Here is a 12,125-nt window from a genome sequence, read left to right on the forward strand (position 1 = left end):
TACTTAAGTATATTTTAGCAATTACATTTACTTTTAATAGTTAAGTATATTTAAAACCAAATACTTTTAGACTTTTTCTCAAGTAGTATTTTACTGGGTGACTTTCACTTTTACTTGAGTAACTTTCTATTAAGGTATCTATAAGTATGACAATTGGGTACTTTTTCCACCACTGATTAATAAAATAAATGTATTCACATGCCATTGTGTAATAACTGTGGGACATATCAACAGGAATATGTGCTTGTAATCGTTGGAAATATGAAACATTTTCAATCTTAAAAAACTACACACACTATATCAGGGGTACGCAACCCTGTCCTGGAGTGCCGCAGGTACTGCAGGATTTTGTTCAAACTAGGCACAACACCGGACCGACTGAGCTAATTGATTAGTTCAGTTATTGCCTAAATTCAACACACCTGGTCTTCCAGGTTGGTTAAATCAAAAACATGAAGCGCCTGCAGCACTTCAGGACCAGGGTTACCTACCCCTGCACTAAATATACTAAAGTAAAGTATGTGGACACCCCTTCAAAGTAATGGATTCAGCTATTTGTGTTGTTGACAGGTGTATAACATCAAGCACACCGCCATGCAATCTCCATAGACAAACATTGGTAGTAGAATGGCATTATTGAAGAGCTCAGCAACTTTCAACGTGGCACCGTCATAGGATGCCACCTTTTCAACAAGTCAGTTCATCAAATTTCTGCCCTGCTACTTCTGCCCTGGTCAACTGTAAGTGATGTTATTGTGAAGTGGAAACGTCTAGGAGCAATAACAGCTCAGCCGCGAAGTGGTAGGCCTCACAAGCTCACAGAACAGGACCGCCGAGTGCTGAAGTGCGTAAAAATCGTCTGTCCTCGGTTGCAACACTCACTACCAAGTTCCAAACTGCTTCTGGAAGCAACATCAGCTGTCCGTCGGGAGAACTGTCCGTCGGGAGCTTCATGAAATGGGGTTCCATGGCCGAGCAGCCACACACAAGCCTAAGGTCCCAATGCGCAGTGCCAAGCGTCGACTGGAATGGTGTAAAGATTGCCACCATTGGACTCTGGAGCAAAAAAACAATAAGCCCTAAGACCTAAGTAAAGGGCTTTCCAGACAAGAAGTGGCAGCAGAGTTTCCCATTCATTCTCAATTAAGATAGGCGGAGGCGGAATTCTACCCAGACGGAGAGGTCAGCGGTGCTCAGTCAGTGGACTGCCATCAGACAATAATATGGTGTAAATAAGGATGTCCTTTGTGAAGGTACTTAGAAATACATGCTCTTGCTTCCAGACAGGTTTGACGAATGGTGGAGAGCAACCACAGGGTCAAACAGGCCACACCAGTCCCAGGTTTCCATATAGCGATAAGAGTGTTTTAATGATGCATATTTCCCATGCATTGAAGATGATGCACTTAGCGACCGTTCTTGCTATGTTACGTTGGAGCATATGTCTATACGCCCCATTATCTGTGTATTAGAGATGTCGACGTAGATTATTTGTAGTTTTTTTATGGAATCTTTATTTAACTAGGCAAGTCAGTTAAGAACACATTCTTAATTACAATGACGGCCTACCAAAAGGCAAAAGGCCTCCTGCGGGGACGGGGGCTTGGATTAAAAATAGAATAAAAAATATATATAAATATAGGACAAAACACACATCACGACGAGAGACAACACTACATAAAGAGAGACCTAAGACAACATAACAAGGCAGCAACACAACATAACAACAACATGGTAGCAACACATAATGGTAGCGGCACAAAACATAGTACAAACATTATTGGGCACAGACAACAGCAAGAAGATAGAGACAACAATACATCACTGAAGTAACTGGCTATAGACTCCAGAACACTGAACTCTAGTGCTCCACTAGTGCATGTTTTTGGGGTTCAGTGTTCTGGGCCACCTGTGCATGGTACTGGAAGAGGTCCAGTGTGCATGTGTAAAGTAACCAGGCAGGATTTTGGACTGTTTGAGATAGAGGGCAACAGGCCACCTGCAACAGGGGCTTGCCCACTCTGGGCCCCAAGTCCTCGCTTTTAACTGGTTGCCAAGCTGGGGCTTCTTTCATGTGTGCCTGAGCTCTAAGACATTGGCAAATATTGAACAAGGCTTGGTCCAGACTCAAATGCATCGGTTGTCACAGAGTCACCACTGTTATGCAGAGAAGATCAGTGTGTGAGCATCGCTAGGCCTGTTATATTAACATCCGTGTGTGGACAAAGCTATTGTTGATTCTCAGCAAACATAAATGCTCACTTTTGATGAGCTTAGGCTTTACCATGTTGCACTGTAAACAAATGGAGATGAATGAAAGAAACAGAGCCTGGATATGTTTTCTACAGACAAGTGATGCAGTGATTGGATGTTAGTGCTGGAGATCAGTAGTACTAGATCACAGCCATAGCCAGCATTCTTTACTCAGACTCCATGACTCAGAATCCATCTGTATCATATTGTTTGCCCAATAATAATATGTACATCAAAGCATTCCTGTGTATGTACTTTCCTTTTAATTTCTGTGGCTACAGAATGTACAAATGTTAGACATACTGTACAGTAACTCATCTTTTGGGTCCATTAGTGACCTGCTGTTCCTTTGTTTTGAAGCACTTCCATAACTTGAGGATTTCCGTGTCCACACTGTAGGCCTGTTTGTTTGCTCAACAAATGATCTCTATTTATTTAAAGTGGCGAATGATCGTCATTGTGCCTTTACTTTACCTTTGTAAATGGTCTGTGAAGAATAGTAACGACTAGCCCAACAATTTACTCTTAAGGAGTGTAGGCGAGCCTACCGTTACGTCTTAAGATTGTTACGTTCCCCAATAAGAAACCCAAAATATCACTCCTCAACAGCAAAAGGTAACTAACAAATGAGCCACTGACAACCAGAAGGAAACAGGTGGGTTTATAAAATGTGTTCCGAAAGGCATCCATGGGGGTTCCTCCTGACTGGGTGCTGGCAAAGCAACCTCGAGTAGGATCTTAAACACCATGGACGCCCACTCGCTTTATCAGACAAACTAAAGGAAAAGAAAACCCACAACAGGTAAGGGAGTGCAAATAAAACAGGTGAGACAAGATAAAAGGCTTGGTTTCACAACTTAGAGAGAGTGCTAAACAGCAGTCGTTCAACAGCTCTCATGCCAACTAGAGCATTGGGTCTGCAGCTCTTAAATATCACCTGTTGTAACGATCGTTGTTGGAAGGATGGTCGGACCAAGATGCAGCGTGGGGTAGGTTAATCATTTTTATTTATGATAACCGGCACAAAACAAGAAAGAGTAACAAACTAAACGTACAGCTTTGTAGGGCGAAAAAGCAACAATACAAAATCAAGATCCCACAACCACAGTGGGGAAAAGGCTGCCTAAATATGATCCCCACTCAGAGACAACGATGGACAGCTGCCTCTGATTGGGAACCATACCAGGCCAACATAGAAATACAAAAACTAGAGTACCCACCCTAGTCACACCCTGACCTAACCAAAATAGAGAATAAAAAGTCTCTCTAAGGTCAGGGCGTGAAAGTACTACCCCCCCCCCCCCCCCCAAAGGTGCGGACTCCAGCCGCAAAATCTGACTCTATGGGGGAGGGTCCGGGTGGGCATCTAGCCTCGGTTGCGGCTCCGGTTCGGGACGTAGACCCCGCTCCGCTCCCGCTTCCGTGGAACTGGACCGTGGATCGTCGCCGGAGGCTCCGGACCGTGGATCGTCGCCGAAGGCTCTGGACCGTGGATCATCGCCGGAGGAACCGTACCGTGGATCGTCGCCGGAGACTCCGGACCGTGGATCGTCGCCGGAGACTCCGGAACGTGGATCGTCGCCAAAGGCTCCGGACCGTGGATCATCACCGGAGGAACCGTACCGTGGATCGTCGCCGGGGAATCCGGACCGTAGATTGTCGCCGGAGGCTCCGGACCGTGGATCATCGCCAGAGGAACCGGACCGTGGATCATCGCCGGGGACTCCGGACCGTAGATCGTCGCCGGAGGCTCCGGACTGGGAACCCTCGCTGAAGGCTAGGGACTGGGAACCCTCGCAGGAGGCTCCATACTAGGAACCCTCGCAGGAGGCTCTGGACTGGGAACCCTCACTGGAGGCTCTGGACTGGGAACCCTCGCAGGAGGCTCCGGACCATGGATCATCACTGGAGGCTCCGGGCCATGGATCATCACTGGAGGCTCCGGGCCATGGATCATCACTGGAGGAACCATACCAGGCCAACATAGAAATACAAAAACTAGAGTACCCACCCTAGTCACACCCTGACCTAACCAAAATAGAGAATAAAAAGGCTCTCTAAGGTGAGGGTCTGACACCTGTGCCAGCACCGGTGAAACTAACAACTGACTAACGAGGGGCCAGGTGCAACACATCCTGACCAACGAAAATGACTCCAGTCAGTGCAAGTCCACACCCAAATATAACCAACCTCGAAATTGAAAACCAAAGCCTGTAACAATGTTATTATGTTATTTTATTATGTTATTTTCAGAGGTAGACTTGCTCTGGCAGCCAAAGCAGCCATCAAACGTGATTCGATTATCAATTGCAATATGGTTCTAGAAACATAAAGCCCTTTACTTTCATATCACTTCAAAATCATTTCACAAATGCAAAACATGCACTTCCTGTACACTAGTGGATGCTCCTCAGAGGAGGAAGAGATGACCATCCTAGTCAGTGAATTTAAGAAGAAAAATAAATAGTGAAACATTAAAAAACTTTTTATGAAACTATACTAAATCTATTCACGTCACCAAAAAAACAGATTAAAACACACTGTTTTGCAATAAAGGTCTATAGTAGCTCAACAGCACTCTCTAGGTTAGCTCCATGGTGTAGCCAAAGGACAGCTATTTTCTGTCCTCTGGGTACATAAACTTCAATACAGTACCTAGGAGGCTCATGGTTCTCACTCCCTTCTATAGACTTACACAGTAATTGAGACGACTTCCGAAGGACGTCCTCCAACCCATCAGAGCTCTTGCAGCATAAACTGACATGTTGTCCATCCAATCAAAGGATCAGACAATGAATCTAGTATAATTATAAGTATAAGCTACCGCTAGCTAGCACTGCAGTGCATAAAGTGTTTTGAGTAGTTAACTCAAAGAGAGAAACACAATAGTTGAACAGTTTTGAACAAATACATTTCTTACATTTTTTGGGAGAAGCAGCAGAGATAGCTAGCTATATTTTGTTGTATTCTTTTCTTCTTCGTTTACCTTTCACTTGCTAGTGCAGCTAATTTAGTCTACTCAATAACCGGACACAAACAGAGATTAATGCTATTTTGTGTGCTCGAACAGCCGAAAGAACCCTCACCGAAGTCCAAAACTAACAAATTATTCTGAACTGTTTTGGCTCGGAAGAATGCGGATGCTTTTAGCAGTACAATCTTCACTAGCATACAGATTATGGCTAAAGAACTAGTGGAGGAATGTACATAAGCACATACCTTAAAGGTTATAGAAATCATACCTTGTGGTAAATAAGAACTCATGTGTAAGCAGTTACAACAAATTACAAATCTCTATATATATACAAATTGCTGGACATGAGGCCGCCACGTGCAAATCAATTGGCTAGCAAAAATACCAAGTCGGTGTGTTAAAGTAAAAAACGACATAACACAATATGCATTATGATAAGGTACACACACAATAGTTGAACAGTTTTGAACAAATACATTTCTTAAATTTTTTGGGAGAAGCAGCAGAGATAGCTAGCTATATTTTGTTGTATTTTTTTCTTCTTCGTTTACCTTTCACTTGCTAGTGCAGCTAATTTAGTCTACTTTGTTGCATGAACACAAACGTGTACAAAGTTATTGTAAGTAAGGAAATAACAAAGGCAATGTTGGCACCAGGGTAAAATTCCCTGCTGCTTTCAACAAGTTAGGGCAGGTTCTGCCGCAGAATATGCACATTTCTGCATATGCAGAAACAGGTGAGTGACGTAGCACCCAAAATGGCAGGGAATATTGTACGCTAACCCTAACCCTATAAAGATGTGTAATAATTTAACCTTTTGTTTTTTGAAAACGATGCCTCCCTGGTATGAAAGATACATTCCTTATGTTTCCAAAACCGTACCACAGGAACACACAATGTGTGTTCAGATCGACTGTCGGAGCTCTTAACAAAAATTCCCCGGTAAGAAGATACCTTCATCAATATGCGCTAAAGGTAGTTTGCATCTATGAATGGGGTAAGTAAAGACATACAAGCTAGTTCACCACTTAAACCTGCTGTTGGTGGACAGGAAGCATTACCTTGTGATGAAACTCACCTGGTTGGGCCATGAACATTAAAAGGGTGGAACTGGTGTGGCCTGTTTGGCGTTGTTGTTTCTCTCCACCAATCGTCAAACCTGTCTTGAAGCAAGAGCATGTATTTATAAGTTCCTTCACAAGTGACTTCCTCATTTTCACCATACTGTTGTCTGATGACTGTCAACTCACTAGCTCTCTGGAAGATTCAAACAACATACTTGGAACATATTTATATTTCCTTTCTGTAAGGTCGTGAAGCAGCGGTGTACTGTCTAAACAGGTATGTGGATGTTTTTTCATATTTAATTATGTAATATGATGATAATTTGTTAAAGGCCCAATGCAGCCGGTTTTATATAAATATCAAATTATTTCTGAGTAACAAGTACATTTCTGTACATTTTAACATTAAAATTGTAAAAAGAAACAAAAGCAAAAAAGTATTTATCAAGCCAGAATTTTGCTAGGAGTGATCTGAGTGGGGAGGGGAAACCTGAAAACTAGCTGTTATTGGCAGAGAGGTTTGGAACTCGCTTTGTTATTGGTCTATTAACTTATTTACCGCCTGGTGATGTCACCAGGCAAGCCGAAAGTCCACCCATGCAAAACCTGCTGATTAGAAGGTCCTGTGTAGATTGTATTTTCAACCAGCAACTATCAGGAAAAGAAACTGATGAAATTGTTTCACACTTTTACAGTGTTGTTTCATGAACAGTTGTACAATAGGATACAAAAAAATGAATTTTGACTGCACTGGGCCTTTAACAATCTCTATAGGATACGCTATGAACGGCACTTCTTTGATGAGAACCCAGAAATGTGCGTACACACTAAGCTAACATATGGAATTGTCTTAAGATGGTCATACCATGATTCTATTTGATTTTGCATTTTAGGACCCCTTTAGGTTAAAAATATATATATTTCAAAATTATTTGATAAAATATAGCATTTGGTCTTTACAACTATAGACCATAGAAACACATTCAATAACACATTCATAAATGTCAAAAAAGACAGTTAGAAAATTAATCACAAGGAATAATGTTTTGAAGTGTCTGTCCTATATCTAGGACATATAATAAAGCCCAGGAAATATATATATATTTACACATATTTAACCCCTTATTTTTGTTGGCACAAACTATCTCCATACTTCCATTAATTTGTATGGGTTACCTTCAGACGACTCCCGTGACACTTGTGGGGGGCGTAAAGCAAAACGGAGAACACCATCGTGAGAGTGAGAGTCTCCCCTTTTCACAGTGTAGCCCAGACCATTCGGACAATACATATGTTTTCGTGAGAAAACGGAGTTTCCGGATGTCTCATGGTCTGACAAACATCGCTGTAGCTCAGCCATCTTCCACCACAGATGCGGAAGGCTGACAGGCGGATGCGGCGGATTGAGAGACAGTCCATACAAAAAATATCTCTAGCTTAAACTGATGGATTTTGATGGCGATTTTTGTTATTATATTACTTAGATTGACCAACGGGTGGGTCAATATACTGTCAAGGATGAACCAATAATGCTGTAATTTTATCTTGTCTTTGCAGTCTCTGTGTGAAAGGGTGTAGCCTGTCTTCTGCATCACTCAGCATGGGCCCCAAGAAGAAAACTGTCTGGGAGAACCTGCGTGAGAAGACCAAGACCCAGTTTAACAACATAAAGAAGAAGACAACCCCGGGGAAGCTGGAGAAGAAAAAGCCCAAGCCCCTGCATTATAGACGCAGTATGTCAGTGCCGGACCTGAGGTTTGTTCAGGAAGCTGAATCCTCTGCAGTAGAAAGTGCATTCTCCACAGCCTCGGACGCCATCTTATTTGGCAGCTCCTCAGGTTCAAGTGATAACGCCTCTTTTATCTCAGTCCCTCTATTCATGGACAGGCTGACTGCAACTGATGCAGGCCCCTCAGGTAGAAAGACTGTGTATGATTTGGCTTTCAAAGATAACATGAATGTGTCTGTTTCTAGAATGAGTGCACCTGTGGAGACACAAACTCTCTATGATGAATCAGAAGAGGAGGACATGGCAACCTTTATGGGCAGAATCCACATGCCATCAGACAAATGGAACACACCTGCAGAGAGATCAACTTCTTCTGCTTCTTCTACTTCAGCAGAAAGAGTAAAAACACCAGCGGACAGAGGGAACCCACCCATACCTACCCCGAGATCAAATGCTCCAAATATACATGTGTGCACAACAAGATTGACTTCATCAGTGGAGGAAATTAATGTTTCTACAGAAAGATTGCTCATCTCTGAAGACAGAGTGGCCGCTAGGGACCGAGTGAGTACATCTGCTGAAAGATTTGCTTCTTCTGTCTCTGACCAAACAAACCTAGTTACAGAGAGACTGTCTGCTTCCAGGGAGGGAGGGAAACAACCAGCAGAAGTGAAATGGTCTGTTCCTCCAAATCCACAGGACAGATTGAACATCCCTCCAGATAGATGGTCTCTGCCAGTGAACAGGGCGGACAGGATGGGCACCCCGGACAGGATGTGCACCCCTGCTGACAGTGTGGACGGTTCTGCGTGTGGAACCCCATTAGAGAAAGAACCCTACACGTTCTGGCCCACTGACTCTGAGGACCTGGATATGCCAGAGCCCCCCGTATCCACAGACATCAGAGACATCTTCTGCAGGGAGCTTCAGGAAGGCATTGAGGTCAGATGACACACTAATATTGAACTTTATCATACCCTCCACAGATATAGTTATAGGCCTAGTGCATACAGTGTAAAGTCAAAATACGGGCTAAAAGACAGTTTTCACACACGTTTAGATATAAAATAAATGTATCTATGTCACAGTAAACTTTAGTGACCATAAGACAGTATGTTTGACGTAGTGTATTTTCACTGTGGTCTCATTAGCATGAACATTTGCAAGCTCTCTTTTCACATTCAAATGATGTGGACTGGTTCTTCACACTCTTGAGCTGTTATGCCTGCTCTCTGCCTCAAGGTTTTCTATGATCAGTCTCTAGATCCATTACAATAGAATTGCTTAAAGTCATGGATTGTGCTTAAGATAATGCTTCAGTGGTTCTTTGTCAGAAATGTAACCTTTATTTAACTAGGCAAGTCAGTTAAGAACAAATTCTTATTTACAATGACGGCCTACCCAGGACAAACCCGGACGACGCTGGGCAAAATTGTGTGCCGCACTATGGGACTCCCAATCACGGTTGGATGTGATACAGCCTGGATTCGAACCAGGGACTGTAGTAACACCTCTAGCACTGAGATGCAGTGCCTTAGACCGCTGTGCCGCTTGGGAGCCCGATATGATGTCAAATAGAAGCAAACATTTTTTCAAAGCTTTTGTGTAGACCTGAAGTCACTTCCAAGGTGTTATCTGTGGATCTGTCTAATTGATGTTTGCTATGCATGGCCGGAAACTTGCTGATCTAACTAGTTGCAGTCACAATTATAGTAAGTTCAACATTGGTCAAGAATGACGACCGAACATTATAACACGTAACTTTGTTCCATACTTTGTAGATGTCTTTTTGATATGCTTTCTTTCTTGTCTTTTTGATATGCTTTCTCCCGTAGTTACCCAACGAGCACAATGACTTCTATGCCCAGCCCTTGCAGGATCAAGCCGGCAACAATGTGAGTACTGGACTTGGACATCCAGACCTTGTTAATGATAATGGACAACACTAAGGCTGTAGACTATAGAGCATCATATTAATGTGATTCCTTTCATTGACAGGCTATGGCAGCAGGAAGCCTACCTGGTCCTATTCAGAAGTACCTCCTCACTGTCAACCTGAAGGAGGGCAGGAACCTGGTCATCAGAGACCGCAACGGTAAGTGGAAGGAAAGTAACTGGAACTTCTGGAGGTCTACATATGGATGAATGTAATCTCTGAGGCATGCTGGGTATATTGATATATACAGTTCAAGTCAGAAGTTTACATACACCTTAGCCAAATACATTTAAACTCCGTTTTTCACAATCCCTGACATTTAATCCTAGTAAACATTTTCTGTCTTAGGTCAGTTAGGATAACCAATTTGTTTTAAGAATAATAGAAGAGAGAATAATTTATTTCAGCTTTTATTTCTTTCATCACATTCCCAGTAGGTCAGAAGTTTACACACGATCAACTAGTATTTGGTAGCGTTGCCTTTAAATTGTTTAACTTGGGTCAAACGTTTCGTTTAGCCTTCCACAAGCTTCCCACAATAAGTTGGGTGAATTTTGGCCCAGTCCTCCTGACAGAGTTGCTGTAACTGAGTCAGGTTTGTAGGCCTCCTTGCTCGCAAAGCTTTTTCAGTTCAGCCCACAAATTTTCTATAGGATTGAGGTCAGGGCTTTGTGATGGCCACTCCAATACCTTGACTTTGTTGTCCTTAAGCCATTTTGCCACAACTTTGGAAGTATACTTGGGGTCATTGTCCATTTGGAAGACCCATTTGCGACCAAGCTCTAACTTCCTGACGGATGTCTTGAGATGTTGCTTCGATATAGCCACAACATTTTCCATCCTCATGATGCCATCTATTTTGTGAAGTACACCAGTCACTCCTGCAGCAAGGCACCCCCTCAACATGATGCTACAACCCCCGTGCTTCACGGTTGAGATGGTGTTCTTCGGCTTGCAAGACTCCCCCTTTTTCCTCCAAACATAACGATGGTCTTTATGGCCATTATGGCCATTTTTGCTTCATCAGACCAGAGGACATTTCTCCAAAAAGTATGATCTTTGTTCCCATGTGCAGTTGCAAACTGTAGTCTGGCTTTTTTATGGCGGTTTTGCAGCAGTGGCTTCTTCCTTGCTGAGCGGCCTTTCAGATTATGTCGATATAGGACTCGTTTTACTGTGGATATAGATACCTTTGTACCTGTTTCCTCCAGCATCTTCACAAGGTCCTTTGCTGTTGTTCTGGGATTGATTTGCACTTGTCATACTAAAGTACGCTCATCTCTAGGAGACAGAACGCGTCTCCTTCCTGAGCGGTATGATGGCTGCGTGGTCCCCTGGTGTTTATACTTGCGTACTATTATTTGTACAGATGAACGTGGCACCTTCAGGCATTTGGAAATTGCTCCCAATGATGAACCAGACATTGTGGAGGTTTACAATTTTTTGGGGTTTTGGCTGATTTCTTTTGATTTTCCCATGATGTCAAGCAAAGAGGCACTGGGTTTAAAGGTAGGCCTTGAAATATATCCACAGGTACACCTCCAATTGACTCAAATGATTGCAATTAGCCTATCAGAAGCTTCTACAGCCATGACATCATTTTCTGGAATTTTCCGAGCTGTTTAAAGGCACAGTCAATTTAGTGTACGGTATGTAAACTTCTGATCGACTGGAATTGTGATACAGTGAAATAATCTGTCTAAACAATGGTTGGAAAAATGACTTGTGTCATGCACAAAGTAGATGTCCTAACCAACTTGCAAAAACTACAGTTTGTTAACAAGACATTTGTGGAGTCGTTGAAAAACAAGTTTTAATGACTCCAACATAAGTGTATGTAAACTTCCGACTTCAACTGTACATACTTACAATTTGAGGAGGAGGATATTATGCTGAGTCAGATGATGACAAAGCAGTTAATCATATTTACTTTGCTGATCTTAAAAAACTATTGTGGAAGCACATACTGTACAAAGGGCACCTACCTGTGTCGAATGTATTTTTGACAGTGATTACTGCATGCTGTTCTTGTTCATCGTTATTTTCACCTGCGTAAAGACATATGTTCATTCACATTAGCTTCCCTAAACAGTATGTTTTCACTGTTTTAGACAAACTGAAGCAGAGCAATTGAGATTATACACTACCGTTCAAAAGTTTGGGGTCACT

At 42.7% G+C, this 12,125-nt stretch overlaps 1 protein-coding gene across 6 annotated transcripts in view; it reads left to right on the forward strand.

Moving 5' to 3' along the window:
* The first annotated feature begins 6,416 nt into the window (after positions 1-6,416).
* The window catches only part of mctp2a (multiple C2 domains, transmembrane 2a), a 48,642-nt gene continuing 42,933 nt past the window's right edge, over positions 6,417-12,125 (forward strand). For 4 of the 6 annotated variants that reach the window (XM_071343306.1, XM_071343307.1, XM_071343308.1 and 1 more), the window contains exons 1-4: positions 6,417-6,568; positions 7,849-8,962; positions 9,856-9,915; positions 10,019-10,115. In XM_071343306.1, the coding sequence (XP_071199407.1) occupies positions 7,892-8,962; positions 9,856-9,915; positions 10,019-10,115 (1,228 nt within the window). In that variant the 5' untranslated portion in view covers positions 6,417-6,568; positions 7,849-7,891. The remainder of the gene's footprint in view (positions 6,569-7,848; positions 8,963-9,855; positions 9,916-10,018; positions 10,116-12,125) is intronic. The other 2 variants (XM_071343309.1, XM_071343310.1) reach the window with 2 other exon arrangements.

The sequence above is a fragment of the Salvelinus alpinus genome, chromosome 15 (genome assembly GCF_045679555.1).
Source record: "Salvelinus alpinus chromosome 15, SLU_Salpinus.1, whole genome shotgun sequence".
Taxonomy (NCBI): domain Eukaryota; kingdom Metazoa; phylum Chordata; class Actinopteri; order Salmoniformes; family Salmonidae; genus Salvelinus; species Salvelinus alpinus.